This window comes from Bradysia coprophila, unplaced genomic scaffold, assembly GCF_014529535.1.
Source record: "Bradysia coprophila strain Holo2 unplaced genomic scaffold, BU_Bcop_v1 contig_138, whole genome shotgun sequence".
NCBI classification, from domain to species: Eukaryota; Metazoa; Arthropoda; class Insecta; order Diptera; family Sciaridae; genus Bradysia; species Bradysia coprophila.
Window position 1 is genome coordinate 2611741 of NW_023503409.1, and position 13668 is coordinate 2625408.

At 33.8% G+C, this 13668-nt stretch overlaps 1 protein-coding gene across 1 annotated transcript; it reads left to right on the forward strand.

Annotated features, from left to right (window-relative positions):
- The first annotated feature begins 4668 nt into the window (after nt 1-4668).
- LOC119073559 (acyl-CoA Delta(11) desaturase-like) lies at nt 4669-6455 on the forward strand. The gene is made up of 6 exons (XM_037179115.1): nt 4669-4768; nt 4832-4988; nt 5042-5378; nt 5481-5663; nt 5720-6072; nt 6132-6455. The coding sequence occupies exons 1-6, from the start codon at nt 4685-4687 to the stop codon at nt 6194-6196; spliced, it is 1179 nt and encodes a 392-aa protein (XP_037035010.1). The 5' UTR covers nt 4669-4684; the 3' UTR covers nt 6197-6455.
- The last annotated feature ends 7213 nt before the right edge of the window (nt 6456-13668 follow it).

The following is a 13668-nucleotide window of genomic DNA, read 5'->3' on the forward strand; positions in this document are numbered from 1 at the left end:
CCCTCCCGAGCTGTGGCCCAATAAGTGCTTTACGGTTTTTCGAAGATATCTCCGGACATTTAAACGTTAAACTTGTAAGTGATACGTCAAATAAAAGGTATTTACAATACCGATCGACAAAAAAAAGGTTTATGGAAATCGGATGACCGACTCATGAGTTAGACCCCTTGGTGTGAAACTGGCACAGGGCGGCAAGCAGTTTTTGCTTGTAGGTCGGCCACATTTGAACATATTTCGTCTGTTTTAGCTTTATTAGATAGGTATTGACCGTACCAATCAGGAAAAAAAAGATTTTGAAATTATGTTCTCCGGAGCGTGAGCTAGGTCTCTTGGAGTGAGCTCTTATCTGGCTACTCGGCCGTACAGTGAACGTGGAGTATTTTGTCAATATCTCGAGTAAATTTTGACCGAATTTCATGATTTTTTTTTGTTTGAAAGGTATTAACGAATGTAAAGCGTCTGTAAAATTTCCGGTCTCCTAACAAAATGGCTGCCGGTGGCCATATTGGATTTTAATAAAAGTGATATACCTTGGGAAAAATGGTACTTAGAGAATTTCTGTTAACATGGAAATAATTTGTTATGTGTGTGGGGTGTTTCAGGCATTCCATATATGGACATCTATATATATCTATATTCACCTATATTGAGCTATATACAGGCATATAGAGCTATATAATAGCATATTCATCTGTGAAATGTTTATTTACAGTGAAATATAGGTAAATATAGTGGTATATAGCTGTTTAAATAGGAATTTATGAAAGTTGACTTCGTACGGGGCTGTCTATATTGCCTCCGGCAATTTATTTGTATATGCTAACAAGGCAAAGAAAGATAATGTAAGTGATTTTAAAGGGCGAATAGCTTTTCAGTAGAGAATGAAGTAAAAGAAATGAAGAGTTTCACAGTAAAGGCTTTTGATACGAATAGGTGTTTTGTACGGGTCGGCGTTAGCTATGTTTTTTTTTGCTTTTAACACCTGAGGTCGAAACAGCGATTTTTCTCTTGAATCACTTAACGTGAAATTTGGAGGGAAGAGCTGAAGTAGCTCTGTTTGTTTTTGTTTTTCTTGTTTACTCTCGTTTTTTGTTTTTTGTTATTTGCTCTCATTTTTCTGTTGTAACCAGGCTGTTGTTTGTGTTTTTTTTTGTTGTTGGTGTTAATTTAGTTAGGGAACGAGGAGCAAGGAGTAAATTTTATCGTTTTTCCTAATTTTTGTTTTATTTGGAAGAGAGTATTTTCTGGGTGAATAGGGTGTTATTGGATTTAAAATTCACCAACAGTGAGATGTGATCAGTTGATAATAGGTAAAATATTTGGCTAATTCGACCAACTTGTCTCTGTAACCGTAAAGCAACAGAAACATTGAAAAGCGGTTGATTTTCACTAACCTCAGCTTTCCAAGGACAAAAAACTTGCTTGGGTAGTGACGCGATGAATGTACATTTTAAGAGTAAATTTGAGAATAGGTTCCTCTAGGTAGGTTTTCGATATCACCGAAGACAGCTCAATACAAAATACCGAAATTCTGTTCGAAATTAGCTCTGGATCAATATATAATTACTTAGCCCACTATTGATCCCTCGTTACTGAGAGAGGTAAAAATTTAAGTTTTGAATGACAGCCACTCGACTATAAACCTTTGATTTTACTCGAATGGGAACACCAAAAGGCAAGACCCACGATGCCAGAAAAACTCATGTAAGAAATCGCAGAAATCACAATCATTGTCTTTAAATGGGATAACTTTCAATACTTATAACAGAAGTTTTGCTTCTTGCGTAAAATTTTATTTTTCTGTCGATGGCTCGGTTTCTATTGACTTAACAGCGATGTATTTACTGTTGTTAGATTGTTTGAACAGGTGTTACTGTAATTCATCATTGTATTATTACCCAAAAATGTATTATATTCTGTTACAAATTAAGTAACATTACTAGCATTTGTTTTGTGAAAAATAATGTCATTCAATCTGTGGTCAAATTCAGTTTGATGTTGTATTTTACCAATTCTGTCTTCAGTAAAATTGATAACAACCTTCATCACCAAAAAATAGTCAACAAATATATACATACATTTACAAGCAACGTCAACGTCTTCTAAAGATCCACTTTAATGACACGGAGTGTCGAGAATTGAGATTTTTCTTTTTTACAGTCTTTGAGCTACCAACTTCAGAAACATCCAGGTTATTTTGTCAAGTTAGATTTTTCTTATAAAAACTCAGAATTTGAGTCAGTTTTCGTGAACTATGGCGTTTTCTCGTAGTATGTTACACCATCACAAACATTTAGTATCTTTACCTAAAGCCAATCCATTTTGACATAAAACACTTTTTCCAGACATGACACGGATACTAAGTTATCATCGAAAATATATTTCGTTTGCGCACAAATTTAGGCTACAATTTAGTGTTGTGGTGATTCATCTTAATGGAAACAGTTAAAAAATGGAAGAGACAGTATGGAAGCCACAGTATAATAAAGAGACTATTGGCACCCGGTGCCATTAGCCACAGTATTATAAAGAGACTCTATTGGCACCAGGTGCATATTCGTTAAAAAATACTGATCTGTTCTCAATCAATCGAGGAACAAACATTTACATTCGATTTACAACTCTTTTTTGCATGCAACTCTTTTTTTTAACATGCAAGATCTTCTGTGCAACCCATTGCACCTTTTTTCGTATGTAGGTCGCTTTCTCCCGATAAAAAAAATAATGATCTACCGGTATGGATACTGTGTGTACCAATGAGAATATTCAATGGTACCGATAAGCTTTCTAGCGATAAGTTTTCTACCGGTAAAAGGGAAATATTTACAACGATTATCGGTAAGATTCACTGATTTCAACGATGTAGATTGAAAAATCAATGAGCGAGCAGAAACATCTAATTTTTCTCTTCATGATTGTTCCAGCTTTTGTCACATCAAAATTAAAACAAATTAAAATAAGATTTTGATTTAGACAATGTATCACGCAATCATGCTTTCATACAAACTCTATTTGACAGCCGTCACTCGAACCACTTTTGCTTGAAGAGCGTTGATTTGATCAAATATTATATTAAAGTGGTTCATGGTTCACTATTTCAAGGTTTATGAGGGTTACATGCAACCTTTTTTTTAGCATGCAACTTTTTGGAATGGAACTCTTCGCACCTCCTTTAAGTGGTTTGCCCCTCTCAATCAATAGTGACTGTGCTTCACATATGGTTCACACATATTCAATAGACGTTCTGATCCAGAACTAGACAAAATTCATTTAGAGTTTGTGCTTCGAAACGACAGACGCGTAAATATTGAATTTAGTAAACTCGGTAGTAAGTAAAGAAGTTCAGTTTTAAATAAAATATTGGATTTTTTGTAGTAGACAAAAATCGTTTATTGTCAGAGGACAATACAAAATCAGAGGTATTTTTTGAAAGGTTTTTTATAGCATTTGTACTTTATTTAGAGGCTTTCTTGATATTCTTCTTCTTCTTCACATGTTTATTTGTAATCTATTTGTAGAAGTGAATGTTTTGCGGAAAATGTAAAATTTATTTTCCGACCAGAAAAATTTAGAAATAAAATATCCCAACCAATTGGTATATTGCCTCTTGCTTCCCGGAACAGCGTCAGTTCTCTAAATAGGCAAAAGATCGGTATATTTTACGGTACATTTTTGGTGCGAAATTAATTACTGATATTCAATGACTATTTTCAGTAGAACATTTTCCCAAATCTTCCTGGTTTTTTCCAAACTTTTGGGAAAATGCTGTATTTAAAATAGTCCTAGCTGATAAATTCGGTCACACGAAAATAGTCCCTGCTGCAGATATTCCAATGGTTTGATACATACTTTAAGTCGTACTTTTCAGGGGTTAAAATCGATTTTCCATTTCTATCGCGTCATGTTCCTAAAGACGTAAAAAACAAAAACGACCACAATTCAATGCATTAACAACAATGTGATAAAATACCGGGTTCAACCAAAAAAGCGAGCCAAATGCATTTACTGTTCGCTCAGGGATGGATAAAGATCAGTTATTGGGTTTCTTTATCAGTTCATGAGTGAACTTGATGTGCCCAAGAAAAAAGGGTAGCTTGAAGGTTTGAAGTTGATGTAAACCAACGAGTGCAAGTCCTAACCTTCTAAGAGAGCCTCAACTGGGTGTGGGCTAGGTCACATTCACGCACAAAATCAGACTCAGGCAAAAATGATACTCACTTGACTAATGTTGTAATTACACAATCATCTACATGTTATTTAAATAAAATATTACTAGAATTGGATCGACACGATCGAGTAAGCAGATGTTGATTAAAAATAGCTGTTGAATGAAAGAATTAGTAAATTACGGTAAATTAGAAGTTTACTTTTTTAATAAATATTTCTTCACTAAAGGTATTGCAGTCGAGTCTGGTGTCATATTAGAGAAAAAGTATTTTTATTTCACAGCAGGTGCAGTAAAATAAGTTTTACTTGGTTCAAAATAGAAGTTGCCATTTAAGATTTACTCAGTAGGAAATAGTGAATCTTACTCTATTTGAACAGTATAGAATAGAGGAAGGAGAATTTATGCCGTAATCCCTCTCCAGTTCTGACTTAAACATTTAAACAAAAGAGTAGACATCATACATGAGAGATTTAAGATTAACAATTTGTATTTCCTTTCATATCGCCAGTTTAAAATATGCCACTCACTGGAGGTACTGAGACGAAATATGTAGACGATCGCTCAACATCACCTGGACGACAGCAACAATTGAAAATTCCGGTAACATTGAACATTTTTATCCGTACTAGTCCTTATGTCACTAAACTGTTAAAACTATCATAGCGCGACTACCCGAATGCCAATCCATACGATACAAAACCCGGAGAAAAACCATACAAACTGGAAATTCTGTGGCGTTACGTATTTTTATTTGCATATTTACATATCGCTTGTGTGATTGCACTCTTCTTGCCCATTACTGGTTGGCAGTTCTTCATCGGTAGAGAATCTTTTTATTATCAAATGCTTAAATTTTAAACGATTTACTTGTAGGGTTTTTGTACGGTTTCATTAGCTCGTTTGGCACTACCGCTGGAGCACATCGTTACTGGGCACATAAATGCTACAAAGCGACACGTCCATTGTATTTTATACTTTTGTTTTTGCAAACTGTATTTGTACAGGATTGTGTTATCCGCTGGGTGAGAAATCATCGGATACATCATAAGTACCCGGACACCAATGCTGATCCACATAATGCGAGCCGTGGATTTTTCTTTTCTCACATTGGCTGGTTGATGTGTAAGAGGCATCCGGATGTCATAAAGTATGGAAGACGAGTCGACATTTCAGATTTGACGTCGGATCCAGTGTTAAGATTTCAGAAAAAGTAAGAAATTCGGGGTTGTGAGTTTTTTCTGCGTTACATGGCACTGCCGAAACTGCAAAACTTTACGTGGCCTCAAATCGTATTTATTTCTGATCCGTACAGGTACTATTTTCCATTGGCTCTTTTCGGTGTATTTCTCCTGCCAATGTTTCTGGCTACGTACTTTCTCGAAATGACCTTCTGGACCGCATATCACTGGAATATTTTCCGTTACATGTTCGCATTAAATCTGACCTTTTGCGTCAATAGTGTCAGTCACATTTGGGGTAGTAAACCATTCGAAAAGTGAGTTGAATGACGATCGTTCTGAATAGCATTCCTATAATCCGTTCTCACTACAGAGATATTACATCTACTGACACTTATGCCATCGGATTCCTGACAATCGGTGAGGGCTGGCATAACTATCATCACGTCTATCCATTCGACTATAAATGTTCGGAATTATCACGTTATTGGTGCAATCCAACTATTTTTTTTATTGACTTCTTTGCATGGTTAGGATGGGCATACGATTTGAAGACAGTGCCTGATGAAATGGTTCGACGACGCGTTTTACGAACCGGAGACGGTAGTAACCGGCACTCAAAAGAAATAAAGATGAAACACAAAACGTCAAAACAATTGGTTGAAACCTGCACGGAAAAGTACAACGACGAAGAGGAAGAACGTCGTGATCGTTACTGGGGATGGGGTAACTTTTTGATTTTGATTTTTGTTTGAACTTTTAGGTAATTGTCGTAACTTTCCTAGGCGATGATGATATGCTGCAAGAGGACATCAATGATACTAAGATAATTAAACCGAAAAACAAATAGTCAACTCAACATAAACCAAATAACGATAAATACAATTTGGCAACGATGATCAGGCCTATTTTCCCTTCAAGTCAAAATTTATTAGTGCGATAACGATCATTTATTTACACATTGAATGAATACGTGGATGGACAGCCTTTGGCTAACTTTCTCAAACGCTTGTTCTCTGTTGCCATACGCTCGATTGCTTAGAGTATTAACTAGCAAGATGAAAATTCTAAGTGCTTGCACAGCTGTTCACCAATTTGTACAAATAAAACCCTGACATTTTAGTTCTGTGTCATTCATTTTGCTGTTCTCGTGAATTTAAAGTGGATATGTTTGAACCGACTGACTTGCCACATGGCGACTGTGTTCATTGTTATGAATCGTATCATTTCATCCAAGGTTCTGAAAGAACTGGTTAAGACACTTTAAGACACACATCGAGTTGATCACGATGGCGGTGGAATCAAAATTTTCCTGTAGCGCCAATTAGGTTTGGAAAAGTTGACTTTTCAAACAATATACATGTCTAAATTGTCAAGATTTGTGTTTCACCTGCCCTCGTAACCTGTTCTTAACCTGTTCTTTCAGAACCTTGATTTCTTCAACTATTTTAAAATCGGAGATGACTTCAATTCCGACTTCATACATATTAGTTCAAAATTTCGCAAATTTACACTTAAATAAACGAAATAATTTTGGTTATTTACTTTAATCGATACAAGTATATAATGTAACCAACTGAAACATTTATCCATCTGGCTGATTAAACAAAAAACAAAATTGTTGCCTCGTCTTAAGCTGTAACTTATGGTCATTTAGAGAGCGACGTATAGTGTCAAAATTGACATTGGAACAAATGAATTCTGTCAATTTTTACACTATACGTCCCTCTCTAATATGTCTTTTACAGCGGGCGTGGGGTAATTTGGCACACGGTGCTAAAACAACGCATTTTTCAACTACGTCAAAGGTGAACTCGCACACGATTTTTTGATACCAAAATTTTGTAAAAGGAGTCATTAAGTCGATGACATGGCTAAAAAGTATTTGCAGCAATAAACTTGCTTGCGTTCTTTTGGCACCGTGTGCCAGATTCCCCGATACCTTCAATGTAGTTGAAAATTAATTATTTCATTTGTTTGCTTTTGAAGAAAATGCATATATTTTATAGGTTCCAAAATTCCTTAGAATAAAAAGTTGACACTAATTACACCAAATTTTAATATTTCTCAAAATTATGTATAGTAATTATGTATCCAGTATGTAAAATCACTTAAAGGAACCCAAAAGAAAAACATGCACGCGCTCTCAAAGGGAAAAATTCACTTGAAAGCTCACCAGAAAATCGTACACCACAGTCTTCTTTCAAGAAAACTGTTTCGATGTAAATGTCTTCCTGGGCAAACACAATAAATTAAATATTTAGACGTCGCATGAATATTTCAAAACATTCGAAAACAAACACAAATAGAGGAAACACCTTTTTTACGGTTCAATTATCTTGGAAAATTTGGTTGCGGATCAAAGGATATTTTAACACAACTTTTCCGAGAGCATATTTTACTTAGGCACCCAGCATTCCGGATGTATGACTAAAAAAAATATTTGGTGAAAATTTAATTATTTAGAAAATGGAAAATTTTCCGAGAAACATTTTCATCGAATAATATTTTAGGTATGTTTGACAGAATTTCAAATTCGTTTAAATACTTAAAATTCGAAATTCTCCTTCTGCATATGACAATTTAAAAATGTGTATGAATTGCATCGCATCAACGTATACGACGATTTTCTAGTATATTTAATGTGAATCTCTCACCTCTTCGACAAAAAAAATGATAGAATCATGTTCAGAAATTTCAGAATGAAGTAAATAATTTTCAAGAAATAGCTATAAGAAAATGAAGAAGTGTTCATTTTCAGATCAGATGTTTTGGCAATGTGTGCCAAGCTCCCGAGTCAATGTGTTTGAATGAAATACAAAAAGAATTGGAGAGAAATTGGGGATCAGTGAAAGAGTGTAAGTTTGAGTGTAAGTTTTCCTGCCGTAATTCGCATGTCGGACTTAGTGCAAAATTTAAACAAAGAATTCTTTTGTTTAAATTTTGCACTAAGTCCGACATGCGAATTACGGCAGTTTCGTTCTGATGCAGTAAAAGTATCCCGAGTCAACTTTTCACTTTAGTTGCATAGATGTTTCCTTAATTAATCAATTATCCTAGTCAGTCCTGCCTACAAAGCAATTTATAACAACGTTATTTCGTATAAAGTTTGTAATTGCTATGTGGATTAGCAGAAATGGAAAAGTTTCGAAAACTTGTTTCAAATTATAAATTTTGTTGTGATAAGTTACTGTATACTATCAAGAATTTACGATTCACAAATTTTTAATGCAAATGCACCAGACATTTTTACGTAACTATGAAAATCTTCTTCAAGTTTTTGTGAGTTGCACAATTTTCTTTTATGTGATGCGTCAACATGATTTTTTTCACACACTTTTGATCGGTGTAATATGTGCTTTAAGCTGATTTGTGGTCAATCCACAAACCTGAATCGTGAACACAAGATCACAAACATAAGCTAACGCCGCCCCGTATGAAACACCTATCTTTATCAAAAGCCTATATTGTGAAACTCATCATCTCTCTCACTTCATTCTCTTCTCTGATGAAAGGCCATGAGCCCTTAAATTACTTCAATACCCAATCTTTATCATAAAGACATTGCCGGAGGCAATATCGACAGCACCGTACGAAGTCAAATTTAATAAATTTATATTTAAAGAGCAATATTTACTATAAATAAACATTTTACAGATGAATATGCTATTATATAGCTGAAAATAGCTCCATATACCTATATACAGCTCAATATAGCTGCACATAGAGATGTCTACATATGGGATGCCTGAAACCCCCACACATAACCAATTACTTCTCGGTTTACAAAAACTCTCTAAGTACCATTTTTCCCCAAGATATTTCACTTTTACTAAAATTTCATATTGCCGCAGGCAGCCATTTTGTTGGGAGACTGGAAATAGTACTGACATTTTACATTCGTTAATACCTTTCAAACATCTGATTTGGCATCTCTGGACAACCACAATAGGTTTCCCCTTACTCAGGGAGTCATAGCCACTTGAAAACTCATCATTCCTTAAACTGTCACATACGGCTGCTCATCTGTTATCGACAACGACGACAAAAATAATGAAAAGCTTAGGGTAATATGGTCCTTAATATTGTAAAATGTATGTTAAAACAATTGAAGTACAAGATTTGAAATCAACCGATTAAAAATACTTGATCAATGCAAGTAATAGACCCGATAATAATACTGGCCAGATGCTTGCCGTCTGTGTCAGGTTAAGTTTATAATTTTTGATGTTGACATGGGGGCTTGCAGTTTTGACAAGTTATTTTTAATCGGCGTAAAACATTATTGTAAGTAAAAATTTGTTCTACTGCATGCCACCAAGATGTAGCGATTTTTTTACAGCTCGTCTAAACATCGCAACGTACAGTCGCCCGTAAGACAACTATGAATTGGCGGACCCATATTTTTAAACTGTTTTTAGATATTCTATTGGCCTACAACGTGGGCAAACATATAGCACTTGCTACAGAGCACCTTACATATACTTATATTCATCCTTTCTTCGTTCTTGTGCGTATGTAAATTTGTGCCAGATTTCACATGCCTATCGGTGAAGATCATACAATCATCGCTGTTAAACTTTTTATCTGTTCGACGTCCAACAATTTTATTTGTTCCACACGTTGTCAAAAAAATAACCAGAAAGAATTTCTTTGCACTCACTCGTACACGTGGAGTGGAAGGAATGTAAGAGTGCCGACACACTTATGTGATAAAATACACATGTGGAACGAAACGAATGAAAACGAACACTTATCTTGGGGTCTCTATCCGGAACACTACGGAAATAAAAAAAAATTAATTCAATATGAGTGCTATCAACACGAAACTTTCAATCCAATTTAGATGTGTCATTTTTGGCCTGAAATATAATTTTAATTTGTGTCTACCAAACGATTTTAGTGCAATGAAATTATAGAGAACCATTGACAGGGAAAAATCAATTTGGATAAAATTGTTTTGATTGCATTCAAAAATCATTGTACACAGAATATTCAACGTTATAACTTTTTTGTATGCACTTTTAACATTCATTTCGAGCATTGATCCAATAGTCTCTCATCCACTACAAAACAACAGTTTCGTCATAAACAATTTTGAAAAGCTCGAATTTTCATTTAATTAAATTAAAATGTTCAACATTCAGTAAACCAAACAGACAAATGAATTGCTTGCAAATACACTTGAAACTTTCATAATTCGAAAGAGAAAACCGGAAATACTACAGAACGTACTACTACATGCAGTACATGTATGTAAATTTAATGATTTCAAATTTGAAGCTCACAGTTTCGTATAATAAAATATGAATAAAACAAGCAATGAGACATAACTCGTAAAATTCCATTCGAAGCATGTTATATGAGGTTGTTATGTTTTGAAATGATGAACAATTTCCGTCAATAAAATTAAAATTGAGTTAAGTGCCATGTAGCACGGATTATGTACACATGATGTAATTAGGTTTTAGAGCCTATGATTCATATTTATATGAATCGTTTGAGCGATAAATAATAATACTTTGCATACTCACACATATATGAGTAACTAATCGAATTAATGTTAACTAACTTCGCTCCAACACAATTACAGGGTGAAATTGATTGAGCATTGACGTCAGTGTCAGGATGTCTAACTATGCATGTGTACTACCGTATGAAATAATTAATTGTCTTTGAAGGAAGGATATTGATTGAAGAAAAATTAATTATGAATCAACGTTATGAATACCAGGAACACGCCTAAGTTTACGCACATAATATAACGTTAGGTATTTATAGGATATTTGATCGCATACAAGTTAAAAAGCTGACTTTCGTTTGAACAGTTGAAGCCTAAAGTTTTTTTTTGTGTGAAGAATTCATTTCCAAATAAACCGATGAATATTTTATTGTCGACAGATATGTACGAAAATCCTTGGTATTTCTTTCGATGATTTATGTGTTACGTAAAGTAATATCGTTCCCATATGTTCGACGTGAGCACACCCAGAAACAGGCACATACACACGCACTCACTGTCTTAATATGACGATATTTTTATAACACAAAATCATCACTTTTTTTGCAAAAGAAAAACGTTTCCGAAAATATTCATATCATGAAATTTAAGTTTAATAGACGTTCGTCTGTGTACCAAAAGGCTTTTATATTCCGAAAACAACAAGTCACATGATTTATTTTTTTGATAAATCGAAGGATATTTCAAACGATTTAACATATTGAACCCCTTTCGATTGTGTTTAAGAATGATTTTCTAGTCTGCCAGTCATAGAAGAGCTACACATTTTTCCCGATTTGTCGAGTAATTTGACCAATATGTTTCATTTGGTCTATAAATTGAAACAATTGGATTGAATCACATGAACTCCCTTAACCTTTTGCAAATTCGATCACACTGACGAGACAAGTTATTCAGATATGTATGTTATCGATTTTGTGAGCTGAACGATAAACCTCATGAAAATAATTGTATAAAATCCCCTTTGATCTTTTTCTTTAGCTTTGTCTCCGATACCAATAATCCAGTATAGACAACAATTTTCATGTGTATACAAATTTTCCAATAGAGAATGGATACTGAAACCTTCGAGAGCCAGTATCCTATATATCCTAATCTTTGTATATGTAGACGTAAAATTGGACATTCTGCAAATCCTTTAATCTACAGTCAACAGAAAATAAAAACTCGTGTGAAACCATTTGAATTTATTTTGTTTCCATCGAGCATAGCTCTACAATATTGGACGACATTGGTTAACAAGTTCGTATTTTCTAATTCTGTTGTTATCTGTGTAATTATTTCATAATTGACTGATTTCCAATGAATTTCAAATGGCGATTGAGGTTATATGATGATAATAGACACAAAGTGGAATAAATGAAACAAAAAATAGATTTAGAAATTCTGTCACTGCTAAGTAAAGAAAATATTTGGGTTAAAATCTCAATGCGAGCGTTACGTAGTTTAAAATTTCTAAACAACTAAGAAAATTCTTGATAAACACGTCCTATTTTCTACAAATATATTAGGTTTCTGTAGGGTCTCAATTCAACTACATGGAGATATGGGTCATTGAAAAAATTATTCTAAACGAAATTTTGAAAACCGACACATTTTCTGTATCTCTGACTTGAGTTCTTGACTTCTTCATTTAAAACACTTTCCACAAAATACGACATTTTCTATCAATTTCTTTAACTTCTACAAAAACTAGAAAACTGTTGAATATTCTAGAAATTGTAAATTGTAGGAATTCACACAAATAGGCGCTGTTGATAACTGCTAGATTTTAATCTTTTTTGGAATTAAAATTTATTTCAGTTTTTTCGGTCGTTTGAAAGAAAAGATTCACCAAGGGATTAAAATACATTCTTTGATCCCCTCACTGAACCTAATGTTATTGCCAAACTTTAACCTGTGTTGATTTGGAATTAAAAATACGTTAGTGTTGTAAATAGATAAGTTAAACGAAGAAAAAAAATCCAATAAAATTTTTTATCGTCATTTTTCCTGTGCAATGTGCATGTTGGTGACATATGTGGGTTTAAACAATTTCAAGTATTGCATAATATTTAAGCTAGATAAAAAAATATGAATTACGTGTTGTAAGCTGTGCGTATTGTGTTTTTTTTTATTAATAACCAAAAGCTGAAGCAATAGCACTTACTGTATGTAATGCAATTATTTTATTTTGCAACTGTTAATCCCTCCTCTGTGTTGATATCCTTTTTTTTGCGAGCTATTTTTCCCTGCAGAAAAAACAACAACCAAAGAGAAAATATGAAAAAGAAATCCTTGATTATAAATTTATGTTTTGTTTTGTTTCTGCAGCTTAAAACTTTTTTACAACAAAGTGCTTTAATTGTTTGTAGCAGCTAGTGTCGCAGTTTCTGGATATATTGAAAGAGAAATTATTTTTCCAACTGCAACTGTAAATGGATACTTGGTTACTTGGCACAACGAGTTACATATAAGCGTTTTTCATGTGGTAAAGTGGAAGCCGTAAAAGCGACAGCAATAAAATAGAAAATTCTATAGTTCATGCAGGTACTGTTGCTGGGTACGACCGTACCACATCGTCATGCTGTTTTATGATTCTTTAGTTATTTAGTAGCATTTAGAAAAAATTAAAGAAACAATTGACAAAAATTATTTTTGTCAACTAAAATCGATTACAAAATTCAATAAATTAACGTTATTTAACTGTTAATGACATGCACTCTAAAATCATTAAACTTCAATTCATTGTGCAAAACTTTTGCAGCAAAAGTAGACATAAATTCAATTAAACGAAACACCAAAATGAATTGCTTATACAT

Coding starts and splice junctions, on each gene's coding strand:
- LOC119073559 (XM_037179115.1), top strand. CDS start 4,685: ATGCCACTCACTGGAGGTACTGAGACGAAATATGTAGACGATCGCTCA. Junction 5,379..5,480: donor GTGTTAAGATTTCAGAAAAA/GTAAGAAATTCG, acceptor TGATCCGTACAG/GTACTATTTTCCATTGGCTC. Junction 5,664..5,719: donor GGTAGTAAACCATTCGAAAA/GTGAGTTGAATG, acceptor TTCTCACTACAG/AGATATTACATCTACTGACA.